Raw genomic sequence first — 14,209 nt, forward strand, 5'->3', positions numbered from 1 at the left:
CCTGATCTGAAATCAACTCGCGAATCTAGATCTCTAATTTAAAGACTAGTGCATTCCAAATGGGGATTAAAATAGGGTATTTTATATTTCAACCATAAAAAATATAGTGGCAGCTTCAATATGTCATGTAACCAGGTTTCGACCCAAACTTAGGGTCAAATAGCTAGTGACTCCGTTAGGGACTATTTTTTTAAGAGAGTCGTGCCTAAAATTATTAATTGCATGAATGTATTTATCATGATAACACTAAAGCCACAGTTTGTATGCTATCCAATAAGCAACAAATAAAAAGGTGTAATTGTATGCACACACTTTCATCTAACCTAAACATCAAAGAAAAAAATAGAAATTTTTTTCCCTTGCTTTTATTTTCTCTTTTAAATCAATGGAAAAAAAGGTTTCAATGGAACACTTACGATCTCAATAATAACGTGGTACCTTTTCAAAAATAATTTCTCCATATTTTCGTTTCTAATACTGTATTTTCATTTTTAATTTTGAATAAAATTAAAAATTATAAAAATATTTTAATTGAACAATTATTTGCTTAATATGGTGGGGGTGTCCTTTCAAATAATCACACCCCAAATTTGTATTTTATTTTTAAGTAAAAATTGAAGAAGGTTTTAAAACACTTAACAACCACTTATTAGCCTAATAATGGAGAGATTCTTTTTATAAAAAAAATGTATAAACCTTTGAATTTTCATTTTTTAAAATTAAATAAGAATAAACTATGCATTCAAGATTTTCTTGTGATTTTATAAAAGAAAAATAATTATTTTTATCTATTTATATGTAATGCGGTGAGTTTTAGATTTTATAGTGATTAAAGAATTTATGCCCAAAAGGAGTTTTCTAACTATTTTATAGTTTTTAATTTTTTATAACATCAAATAATTAGTTTTTTACTCATTTGTGACATTACAATAATTATTAGGCTTTATAAAAAATTATTAAGTTAATTTTCATTACAAAAAGAATATTTTAGGTTTATCGTAACCAAAAAGTAACGAATTCGTATTTTTTAAAAATGGAATAAAGAGTGTAATGTATTTTCAAGTTTTGAATTTTAAAAGTAATCGAAACTACAAAAAATGTTTTAATTAGGTGTTAATGTGACGTCATTATTTGTATTTTGATGTTTGTGGAAATCCATATAGGAATACCAAGAGCTAGATGAAATCTCGTGAGACATTAAAATATAAAAAATATATTTTTGTCACTTATAATAATTATTAAATAAAAAAATATTTAAGTAAGTCATGGGCAAAACAATTATTTCATGCAATTAGTAAGAGTATTATCTTGTTTGGGCAAATAGGATGCTAATATCATCCTTAATCTGTAATCGACTCATGATTCTAGATCTATAATTCAAAGACTAGCGCATTCTAAATTAATCTTAAAATAGAGCTTTCTACATTTTAACCATAAAAAACATAGTGACAACTCTAATACATCACATAACTGGTGTTAACTAAAAATAAGGGCCGGCAATAAAATAATTTATTTAGAATTTCTTTCAAAGTAACTAATCAAATATACAACGGAAAAATAAATATCCGAACACGTAAATTATATTTAATATTAATATTAACAAAGTCTTACAATCAAATATAGGAGTTAAATATGTTAACCTAAAAGCAATAAAAATAGATATATTATGCACATAAAAAATCTTACAATACTAAAAATTATACAAATTGGATCATATCCATTTAAATACATATAAATTGTGTTTAAAAAAAACAAAATAGTTTATTATCAAGTTTGTTGCATCAAGATCAAATTTGTTGCATAATCTCCACCTATAAAGAATAAAAAATACATGAATGAATAAAGTAATCGACTGAAAAAACATTAGTGATAAAAAATATTATATCATATTTATTATCTTCATATGTATCCGAATTTAGTGAACACAAGATACTATAAATAAGTTCCACGCAAATCATAAGTTAAATATCTTAATCAACACATAATTAAAAATAATGAGAAATATAATCTTATTAAATGAGTACTAATAGTACACACGAACAAAGTGGAAAATATACTTGAATTGTACATAATAGTAATAGGCTGCAAAATTAGTTATGTTAATATATGGAATGCAAATCATTAAAATTGAACGCTACTGAACTATACAAGACAAGTTCATAAAAACAGATTAAGAATTAGCCTCATTTGACAAAACAGATCACACATTCATTGTGTACGATTTATTTGATTTAATTAACTGAACCATAAATTATAAAAAAAACACTATCCAATGCTACAAATCAAATGACATTTATTTACCAACAAGACGTTAGTCTAGTACTGTAAAGTCACGCTAGATCTATGATCACCAAAAGGTCAATGATTCAATTCATAAGAGCGACATTTGTTGGGACAAATATCCATGCAACCCTAAAAGGGGTTAAGTCCTTACTCAAATGGTGAGGGACTTTTAGTAATACAAAACAATGATGTAAAAACCGTACCGTACCGGCCAGTTCAAACGAAAAATTGGTGAACCGGTCTCCTAACCGGTACGGTACAGATGTAGAACCGACCAAGTATCAAAACCGGTCAAAACCAGTCAAAAATCAGTCAAAATCGGTCAAAACTAGTCAAAAATTGGTCAAAACCGGTGAACCGACCGATATTTCACTGAATCGGCCGGTTTATGTGCATATTATTTTTTTTGAAAAAAAAACTTAAAAACTCATTACAAGGTGACTCATCTTTCCAACCCTTCTTCAACCCTTAAAGACACATGATTCCAAGGCATACTTAGATTACACATTTTGGTTGCTAACATTCGTGTGTAATCCCAGTGACATTTGTCTAATATTGAAATACTCTCTGAAGATCAGATTTGGTGCAAAAAGATAATATCGATATGAGAAAACTTTGACTCCTTGGTGTTAAATGTTAAAACTCCAAATTTATTTGTTTTGTAGAGTGAGTTGTGAACTTGTGTCATTTATTTATATTTTACAGTTGTTAAGTGATACTTTTGTATTGATATATGTTTTGTAATTTAGACTTTGAATTTATTAAAGACTTAAAGTTGTTTGTTTATGTGAATTTTGAGTAGATTATGAATATGAATTATAAATTTGAGTATCTACCTCTTTGAAATCTTTTTGTTATAGGATTATAAAACACAAAATATTGCAGATCAACATCCCAGGCAAATCACAAGGCCATGATTGCAACCCAACAAGGCCTATCTTCACCAAAGTAGCCTCCTGCAACCAGAGGAGTTACTGTTTTGTTCCTAAAACAGAGCACATGTTGTGCTTGTATTTAGAATCTTCTAACATTAGTTTTAAAATCTTGTAATTATATTAAGAGTAAATTACACAGACACCTCTTGAGTTTTAATGAAATTACACAAATCACCTCTCACTTTTCTATACCTACACAAACCTCACATAGTTTTTATACTTTCATTACACCGACCACCCCTGCATAAGAAATAAGTGTAATCTTTTAAACAAAAAATGTGATAAATGCAATTAAGTTAAACAAAATATGATATATTGTGTAGATAAGTCTAAATAATATACAAATCAATGTATCTTTATTATTTTTGGTTACAAAATGCATCAACAATTCTAAAGACAAATCAATATATCTTTATTATTTTTTGTTACAAAATGCATCAACAATTCTAAATAAATATTGTTTAAGTCGCTCTTATAATAATATAGTGTAACGAACCAAAAATAATAAAGAAATATTGACTCATATATTATTTGGACTTGTCTCCACAATATATCATGTTTTGTTTAACTTAATTGCGTTTATCACATTTTTTGTTTAAAATATTACACTTATTTCTTATGCAGAGATGATCAGAGTAATGAAAGTATAAAAAATGAGGGGAGGTTTGTGTAGGTGTAAAAAAGTGAGGGGTAGTTTGTATAATTTCACTAAAACTCAGGGGGTATCAGTGTAATTTACTCTTATATAAATATGTTCTAGAGAGTTAGTTATGAGTTGGTTAAATGTCATAACAGTTTTAGTTGGTTGCTTGGGATATAAGCTTTGTTCCTTTTCTCGTATAAATAGTATACTTAGCTTTGCAAATTCATTGAGAATAATGAGGTATTTTTCCAGAAATCATTTTATGGTATTAGTGTGCTCTCAAATTGAGAGCTCTGCTATGCAAACTCTTTTTTCCCAAATTATTCTTCATGAAATCATAAGCATTTGAAGGCTTCGCAAAACGCTTCCAAGCTTTGTCATTGTTGAGTGAGAATTTCAATCAACTTCTTTTCCTTTCATTTGATTCTCATCTTCACTTATTTAGGTAATTTATGTATCAAGATTCATTAAAAATGTCTGATAATGAATCTGAGATCCAAGCTCTTATTCTATCAAGAATGACTCTCAAAATCCTTCTATTGTCTAGTACTTGCATCTTGAATAAAATTCAGGAGCAATTCTTATTTCTCCTTCTCTAGAAGAGAACAATTATCATTCATGGAGTTGATCCATGAAAAGAGCTTTTTTGTCTAAAAATAAATTCTTGTTTGCAGTTGGATCCATTGCAATACCAAACCATAATGGCCCATGTTATGATGATATATGGAAAGGTGCAACATAATGATGGTTTCTTGGATTACGAGAATACTCTCTCCACAAATTGCACAAGCACAATATACATTCATATTGCTCAATATTTTTTGGCAAGATTTGAAAGATCACTTCTCTAAAAGGTATTACTTTAGGATCTCTAGTCTTTTGCAAGAAATGCAAGGTGATAAAGATATCGCAAGCTACTTCACCATCTTGTGGGAGGAGTTGGAATCCTTGAGGCCTATACCTTCCTGCAAATGTGAAATCCACATCTCTTAACTACAGATCAATGTTTGATGATTCTCATTGCCTTATTCACGATATGATTACCTTGAAGATTATTGGACATGCTGAAGTTTACAATGGCTTGTATGGACTTAGGATGATCCATCAACAAGGGAAATTTATACTTCACAATATTAATTCCATTATTACTATAGAACCTAGCATACCTTTCTTTTATTTGTGCCATTTTAGACTTGGTCACCATTCTCATTTAGTTTTAAACAATGCATGCAAGCTTTTCTCTTATGTTCGTTTTGATTCTACCAAGATATGTGATTTATGCTATATGGGTAAACAAGCTAAATTGCCCTTTCAAGAGTGGAATTTCTACTATATGGCTACACAGGTTAAGGGGATGGCAATTTGTGACAAGAGATGAGATTATAGTGAAAGTTTGGACAAGTAAAACATTATATAAGATCAAACTATTATATAAGATCAAACTATTATACAAGGTAATTATGCTAGAATATTTCACAATTGTGGTTGATCATTTGGCAGCCTTATAGTAACACGCTCAATAAATTGACAATTGGTAAAATTGATAGGGTATGACTTACATGATCAGTGGCCCCAATATCTAAGATCCAAGAAAGTGTATTACTTGAGATAGTGCCAGGAACATGTCCCTTGTCATCATTGGTTCCATTATTAGAGCTATCATTAGGAGAAGTTCTTAGTTGATTGATGATATGCTTGGATGATTCAGTTTCAGCATGTTGAAGCAAAGGGGTGAGTTGTGCATACTTTTCAGAACTGAACTGGAAACCAGGTTACTTGGACTTGCCATTCTTCATGACATTAGTGTCTTCTGATTGAGTCATGGAGCATTATGCGTAGATTTTATTTACAGCTCCAATGGTAGGCTTGGACTTATTATAGTATGTGGGAAAACCATGTTTGAAGTAACAGATTTCAACAGTGTGTCTCTCCCTTCCATAATAAGTGCAGATTCTGGTTGGATTGGATCTTGCAGTTTCATGAGAACTTCGCCCAATGAACCTTCCTGTGCCTCTATTTTTAAAATTACCTCTAGCTTGCAATGATCTTGTTCCTTGCCTTGATCATTGGTGTTGAATAACATCTGATTCAATGGAGTTTATCCCTACTAATTGTCTTTCAGCTTGAACGACAAGAGATAATACTTTATTCTTATTCCTTGCCTTGGTCATTGGTGTTGAATAACAACTGTGATTCAATGGAGTGTATCCCAACTAGTTGTATCTCAGTTTGAACGATAAGAGATAATTCATTATTGATGGAGGATAATGGCTCCATTAATAGAATTTGGAACTTTGTTGTTTGGAATTGGACATTTAGCCCTGTTAAGAAGCAAGTCACATATTCTGATTCTTTGTAGTTCTTTACTGTTTGAATCAAATCACATCTACATTAGGGCAATCTCAGGTTGCTTTAAAGAGTTCTATACTATTCAAGATTCATTTTATGTAGAACTTTCTTCGGTTATGTTATCAATTGACATAGTTCACAAAAGAGGGCGGTGTAGGCTTTGGTTAGAATGAGACTTTGAATTAGTTGTACAAGCCTTCTCGTGGGACATAAAATGCTATGTACTCTAACAAAAAAATAGAGGAATTGTAAGTTCCTTATCTTGGAAATGGAATTCAAAATCTCTCATATTTATAGGAAAGTAAATGCATGTGCAGATAAGTTTGCCTCTTTTGGGGTGGTTTCAAGATGTAACTCTTGGTGAGACTTGATTCACGAGTTCATATACGTAGAGTTCTTTAGGAATAAAATTGGTTTACCAAACTATAGATTGATTTGATGTACTTATGGTCATGGTTTAATCCTTATTTGTTTCCCTTTTTGTTCAATGAAAGTTGGATATGGGAATAAACATTAAAGTTGTTACCCATGCTGAATTGGTGATAGATAGATTTACCATTTTATTAAATACGAGTATAGTAGTCATGCTTATGCATAATTCATTTTGACATAAATAAGACTTGGAGACTTTTGTTCCATGGCATAGATTTGTTGGCATAGAATTTCTCGACGTGTTACATGACATTTGCTACAAAATAATTCTACCACATCAGAAGAGAAAGGTTCATTACGGTAAACTCCTATATTTATATTCACATTCATGTGTTACAAAGGTGAAGGTTATCTCCTACCTGTATATCAAATTCTATTTTCATCTTCTCCTTTATTTATTCTTATGTCATTTATTTGGTTGCTCGTGCCTAACGCTGCGCAATGGTCATGAATTTGTCTTTACTTTTTTTCCATCAAATGGTAATAAATTCTTTATCTGCCTCTTACGGATCCAGGTTTAACTTACATTTATATTTTCTATTTGTCAAATGATGAGAATCGTGATAGGATTAATGAAGGAGGTGAGTGCAGTGAAATTGAGTTTATATTGAAAAGATATTCCTATGATTTGTTGGATATAGTGAGGTATTGGTCTCTTTTGGTAAGTAAGTAAGATGAAGATATTTATGGAAGTATTGTCTAGCCTTTCTCTCAATACGTTTCAATTTCTGATTTAGTTGATTAGTGAAAATTCCTATGAAAAAATAGAAGTTGCCAATGACATTGTGTGACTTATATAGAAACTCATGTGGAATAACTTTTGAATCTTATTACTTCTAAACAAAAAATTTATTATCTATATTTGTACTCAATTTTTCCATGTCTGGTTGAGATTATCCTATCAGTACTTTTCTTTAGTAAATGTAGTGAAGCTAATATAAGTATATGAAAATACTAGAAAAAGCAAAGTAGATCCAAGGATACTGGATATAACTTAACTCAAATTTATTATCAATTAATTCAAGAGAAACAAATAAACTCACAATAGAAAACTCATTAAGAGTCATCACACATAAGTGAAAATGCAAGAAAAATAAAGAGCCTAGAAGAAAAAGATAGAAGAGTCTGGAGTTGCCATAATTATTCACAACCAATATCACACAATCACTGCCCTTCTATCCTCCCAAGGATTTGCTTTTTTTTTTAAACTTGACTTCCCATTTGTTGCTCTCAATGCCACATGCCATTTTGTACCAAATGATTATCCCACATCAGAAGAGAAAGGTTCATTACAGTAAAGTCCTTTATTTATATTCACATTCAAATGATAGAATAAAAGGCTAAATTGTTGTTGACAAACTAATTTAGACTTATTTATATCAAAGAAACAAGACAAGTAAGTTCATTACGGAAAGTTGAGACCTTTAGATCCTAATAACATTTGTCACCAGCTAAAGCTAATTGATTCAAAATGTAGATTTTTAGCTAAACCGGATGAGCAAATGTCTGCAACCTCCTGCCTCATTTTCTTGGGACCCGAAGCAAGGACTTTCACACTTGACCCTTTTACTTCAAATAGAATCTCTGCACAACAAAAAGAAAAGAAGATTAAAATATATATGATTTAATCACAATTCAATAATAGCTCTATGCCAAAGCTAAAGAAAAAATAAGTAACTTACGTCTTAAATCTGGTCTTACACCATAATGTACATTGGTAGCTTGAATAAGGGATTGGCAGGGAAGGCTTTCCAACTCTCTATCTACATTATATATCATTGAGCTTGGTGATAATGTTGGTGTCGACACTTCCAAGTTTTGAATTTTCTTTGCTTCTTTAGCATTGTGATTCTTGTTCAAAAGAACAGCTGCACTAGCAACCATTGCTATGGATCCACATATTATTAGCATGTGAAGGAAAGACCTCAAAGGGAATGAGAATATTGCATTCGAGTTATGGTCTATAGGGAAAATGTAGTAACGGCCAGTGATCCCAATCAAGATAAGGAAAATAATAAAGGAAGATGAGATTATGGCTCCATGCCAGAGCCAACTATTTGGACCTAATATTGCATATATAGGCACATCAGTTAGATTTGGCTTAAACCATTTGGTTTGAAGGTGAATATGGCTATTTGATTGAGGCTCCTTGTCTTTTGTGATATAGGCCTCAATTTGCAATTCCAAATTGGAAATGTCATAAGGGGTGCTAGATATTGGAAGTATCAAATCTGTCATCGATAGACTTGAATAAGTTCTGAATGAACAAATTAGGACAACTTTTGGGGTTTTACATTTGAATGTAGTTTTCAGAAATATTAACTCCCTAATGATGGATATAAAGGGGGTGATGCCACTTCCTCCACTTATCAAGACAAGAGTGTCATGCCTGGTTAAAAGACAAAAAAAAGTTATCTTTAATGAAGTAAAAGTTAATAATTCCAACTTTCAAAGTTGTGCATTACTTTAAGATGAATACCTTAGGAAATCAGTTGACGCAGGTCCATAAGGGCCTTCAACAGATACACTAAGGCGATCTATAGCTGAATCAGTTGAAAGTAGCTCATAGAGCTTTTGAGTCCAAGTTCCTCCACTTTTAATAACAACACTCAACTTTTCAAGCTCCAAGTTACTATTAGAAGTAACAGTAAATGGATGCCACTGTAGTTTGGATATGCTTGGAATATTTATAAACATAACACTTGTTGGATTATAAGTTAACCCTGTCAAATATATAGCATAAGTACTAGACTACATCTCCAAATTAAAAGTAAATAACTTTAAGAACTTCTTAAGAAGCAACACGAAGATGTTAGTTACCATGACCCTTAGAGAAATTGAGTTCAACAGCTTCACATGTCAAAACACGAGCAGAAACAAGACGAACTTGGTGTCTTGACTGCAAAAACCTTATACAACGATCCACCAAGAAGAGATAGAAACTAGGGAGCATAAGGAAAGCATAAGTAATACCAACATGAAATATGAAGAAAACTATGAAGAGAATGTAGAGATAGTGAGTGTAGAAGAAGAGCTCAAAGAATTTTCGCCTAATCCGTGGGATGGTTGCAATCCACATGATCAAACCAAAAGTCAAGGCTATCTCCCCGGCCAAATTTGATATCCCAACTTTGTCCCATTTCAACATCTACAATGGGGAAAACAATAACTAATCAACTAAATATTACATAGTATCAGCTGAAATAATATGAGTTTAGATTACTAATTCATCAAGTAAATATTATGTAGCGGAACGTTCTTGACCTAAGTCTCCTCAAATTTTTGGATAAAATTATTATTTTGTTGGAGGTTATAGAAAAATTTCTTCGGGTGCATGAGCTTTGTACTAACTTGTCGAATTATATATGGTATTTCCAATATAATTTTATGGAGTCAAACTTTTGGCTTATGAAACAATCTAAACGCAGAAGAGACCCAACTAATTGATCTAAGCAAGGGATAGGAATTGATTAGATTTAGCTAGCCCTTGATATAGTTAATTCTAATTTTTATTCAAAATTCAAGCTCTAAGCCTCTCACTAGCTAGATTTTAGGATTTGTTTCACCTATTTTTTAGTCTAGCTATAAATAATTATTTCGCGTATAAATATGTATTCAAGTTTGTTGATAACAAATTTTTTCACTTAAGCTATGCATTCAGATGATTAATATAAATAGTAAAATATAAAATATGATTTTTAATATCTATATATAATGTATATTTATTATATATTTTATTTAATCAGTGAACCATAGATTCAAACGGTAGTCCATTATACTATTTCTTAAACTGACATTGACCAAATCATAAAAGTGGTGTCGACTACTAATTCTCCCATTCATGGATGAGGAAGAAGAAACTATACTAAATTCAAAGCAATAAGTAATAACACATTTGACGATTGTAACAATTGAATTGAAATTATTAGTAACTAGCAAATATCACATGGAAATGAAAGGATAATTTTAAATAGCAACAAATATCTAGTATACAGATAAACATTATAATTATTTTAAATGTAATTAATTAAAACTTTAAAAATATTGATTAAATATAAAAATTTAAAATTTAAACTATTAAGCAAATGCACCTAATTTTAAAATGTGAAAAATTATCTACAATATATTAAATATAGATAGGGTAATTGAGGGTTGATAATTTTACAAAAGCATAATTGAGATTTGATATATAGTTTTACAAAATAATACTGATTTTACATTATTATGAATGAGCATGGGAACTAACGTTATATAAAAATAGAGATGTTATTGTTAATTAACCTGAGAAATTTGATTGGTAACTGCCCAAAAGATGATATAACAAAGACCATGAATAGTAAAGAGTGTCATGACTATATGTCCAAGCCAAATATGGTACTTGATGCTACTCTCTGAAGTGAGTCCAAATAATGGTAACACTGAAGAGCCACGTGCTACCGGAAAAAATAAGAATGCCAAACATATGTTTCCAACTAGACCTACCCTCAGAGCTACAGTATCTAGTTTCTCTTGCCATCTGCAAAAACAAATAACCATGAATAAACAAATACATACACCAAAGTCAAAATTCACAATACAAGAAATACCAAGATTATTACTTTTAAACTCTCGAGTTTTCGGTTATATTGTATATACTTATGGTAATTATTACAACTGATTTGGAAAAATGTCATCCATCGCCATTATATTACTACGGGCTAAATTGCACTTTGACCATAGTTTTAAAATTTTGATTTAGGAGATTGATCAACGTTTTAAATTGTTGTTGTGTTTACCACAATTGTTTAAAAATATGGTCACAATTTAATACACTGAGTTTGATATAAAAAATCTTACATTTTTTGGCCATCTTTTGCTGCTAATTGCGGTGTGATTGTGACGAAACCATTGTGTAACAATTTTGAAAAGGACCAAATAAGCAGTGCAATGAACATTAGCAAGAACGCTAGCTCTGTACCAGAAACAATGCCAAGAGGGCCTTTTACAAGTACTGGACGCTTGCATATGGCTACACCCAGTTTCGAGACATTACAACTGATGATGCAAAAAATTAGAGAATATATATAAGTCTGATTAAATAAAGCTGAGTAATCAAAAAATAGGTCTAAGGAATAAAAGAAATGTTACCTCTCCATGTTAGAATCATTTGATTTTTTGGCTATGTGGAGATAGACACATCCCAAAACAGCCATGAGTAAGACGGGTGAAGTGTAAATCAGAAATGATCCACCTGTAATATAAGAAGACCATAGATATATTAATTATATTAAAATAAATAAAATACGAGAATTAAGTCAAAGTCAATCACAAAGTGAAATATATAAATGAATAATAAAGAGACCTTCTATTCCATAATATGTAGAATTAGTCTCTGTTCGGATTTGAGGTAACCATTTTTTTCTCTCAGTATTTGTGGGCACCATTATCCAAATGAAAATCCAACCCACAAACACAACCAAAAACAATATTTTTATTGCAGATTGAACCCACCCATATTTTTCTTGAGAAGGTGATCTTTTCAATATTTCTTGATCGGCCATCTTTTCTTTTCTTTTTTGCTTGCTTGTATCCTCAACCAAGTCTAGAGAGATACTCTCAAAGAAGCAAGTTTGTTTGGAGAAAAGAAAAGACTCCAATGATTAGATTATGATTGGAACTTGAATATTTATAGTTCAAGATTTATCATAATATGCGAACAAATATATACAAATAGATATTATATGTACAAAGACACATGGAGCGGGAAACATAAACAAAAACAAAAAGCATGGTTCAGGCCTCGCTGCTACAGTGTGTGGAATGTTCAAATTGTTATTATTTTTGGTTCAGATCAACGTATGTGCTTGTCTCATAATAGAGTTGACATGATTTGAAGGTCAAGCAAGCATTTTAACTAACGTCGTGATTAATGCCAAATAGACTTATACTTGAGTGGATAAAGATGCCAAGTGGGAGTCATAAATCACAACTTCAACATCCTACCCCACCCATAAAATATGGAACATTGATTTATTTGACAGTGATACTTAGGCTTATTTTGTTATAGTATTAGCACATTATTCATCCTTCACTTAGCTAATTCTATTAATGTTTAAGGTAATAAAAAAGAGTGTAATATTTATGTACTATATAAACATAAACATAAAGATTATACACAATCAGTATATCATCGTTATTTATTTATATTATTTTTTAGAAGAGTTCAATATTTTTATAAGCAAATTATATTAAAAGCAACACAAAACCAATACAATAGAAAGATCAAGGTTTGATCTTTTTAGAAGATAAAATAATATACAATTTTGGATCATTACACTAATTTATAAAGACTAAATTGGACAATTTTGGAAATAAACCAAGTTCAAAATCTAGCTCGAATCAAATCCATAATATGCACATAGTTGATAGCTCTATCCGAAAAAATAAGTTAATTCCTCATAATTTAGATGGATAACAAATTAGTAAACCACATCAATTTTCACAGCTTTGGCCATTTATCACTGTTGCATACATTATTTCTCATAAAAAAAATCGTAAGCATATGATATAGCAGAATGCGTGCTTGTGCCCCTTTGAAACTTTGCCAATGACTGCATGTGTTCCACGCATGTGGTAAATAAAATAGGAATATTCGATACACACTGATATATATTGCTCTCTTTACTAATAATGAGAAAAAAAATTAACTTTCATTAATTAAATAAACAAAAAACAAGTTATCAAACTTTTTAATAAGATGAATGTTTCTCTTTTGTGACAAAGTGAATGATACAAATTATTCAGTATAGAATATTTCTGTTGATGGTGACATTTGTTTTTCTAAAAAAGGCTGATAATATGGAGATACATTAATCATATATATAGTCACCGTTATTAGGATTGGATTAAGTTAACTAGTATATATCATTGAACTGAACCTCGATCATTATAAAATCCAAACATTTGGTTAAGAACTTTCTTGCAGATAATGTTTATTGCGGATGATACTGATACCTCGTAAGTTTTAATGAAATTAATAAATCATCATTCACTTTTTTAATCATACACAAATCATCACTGATTAAGTTAATTACACTATCACCATTTTTTGTTTAGGTAATGACACTTATCTCTCATACATGGGTAACCAATATAATGTATGTATATAATTAAAGATAATTTATGTAGATTTAACTAAAACTCATGGGGTGGGTGTAATTTACTCATAATGTTATTAACTTCTATATTTTGTTTATTTAATTGATGCTTCCCTTTTATAGGGTAAGTTCTTTTGGGAGATGAAAAATTATACAATTGCTAAAATTTGAAAAATCACGAGAGGAATCTATGTCATGTTTCAAATCTGTTAGGAGTCCCATATTGAGTAGAATAACAAATTGAATGTGGTGTTTATGCCATGAGGTTCTCCCACCTAATAGACTAGTCTTTTGGGTTGGGCTTTCCTCATATGTTTAAGTCATAACAATTGGAGCTTTCATTGAGAGTTCTGTCATGGAAATGGCTACCTATAGATTGGATTAAGGTACATCACCGAATACTGATAAGTAAGTGAAACCGCCAAAAGAGA

The 14,209-nt window shown here is 30.6% G+C and overlaps 1 protein-coding gene across 1 annotated transcript; it reads right to left on the minus strand.

Moving 5' to 3' along the window:
• Positions 1 to 8,085: 8,085 nt before the first annotated feature.
• LOC109339259 (ferric reduction oxidase 2-like) lies at positions 8,086 to 12,261 on the minus strand. Its single transcript, XM_019576673.1, has 8 exons — positions 11,984 to 12,261; positions 11,770 to 11,872; positions 11,479 to 11,676; positions 10,924 to 11,158; positions 9,463 to 9,790; positions 9,122 to 9,365; positions 8,325 to 9,031; positions 8,086 to 8,226 (listed from the first exon to the last, which is right to left on the minus strand). The coding sequence occupies exons 1-8, from the start codon at positions 12,180 to 12,182 to the stop codon at positions 8,087 to 8,089; spliced, it is 2,154 nt and encodes a 717-aa protein (XP_019432218.1). The 5' UTR covers positions 12,183 to 12,261; the 3' UTR covers position 8,086.
• Positions 12,262 to 14,209: the final 1,948 nt, after the last annotated feature.

Source organism: Lupinus angustifolius, unplaced genomic scaffold, assembly GCF_001865875.1.
Source record: "Lupinus angustifolius cultivar Tanjil unplaced genomic scaffold, LupAngTanjil_v1.0 Scaffold_65_27, whole genome shotgun sequence".
NCBI lineage: Eukaryota > Viridiplantae > Streptophyta > Magnoliopsida > Fabales > Fabaceae > Lupinus > Lupinus angustifolius.

Excerpts from the sequence above, each read along its gene's own strand:
- LOC109339259 (XM_019576673.1), bottom strand. The coding sequence starts at position 12,182 with ATGGCCGATCAAGAAATATTGAAAAGATCACCTTCTCAAGAAAAATAT. Across the intron at positions 11,677-11,769 it reads AATGATTCTAACATGGAGAG|TTGTAATGTCTCGAAACTGG; the intron begins GTAACATTTCTT and ends TTGCATCATCAG. Across the intron at positions 8,227-8,324 it reads TGTAAGACCAGATTTAAGAC|AGATTCTATTTGAAGTAAAA; the intron begins GTAAGTTACTTA and ends TTTGTTGTGCAG.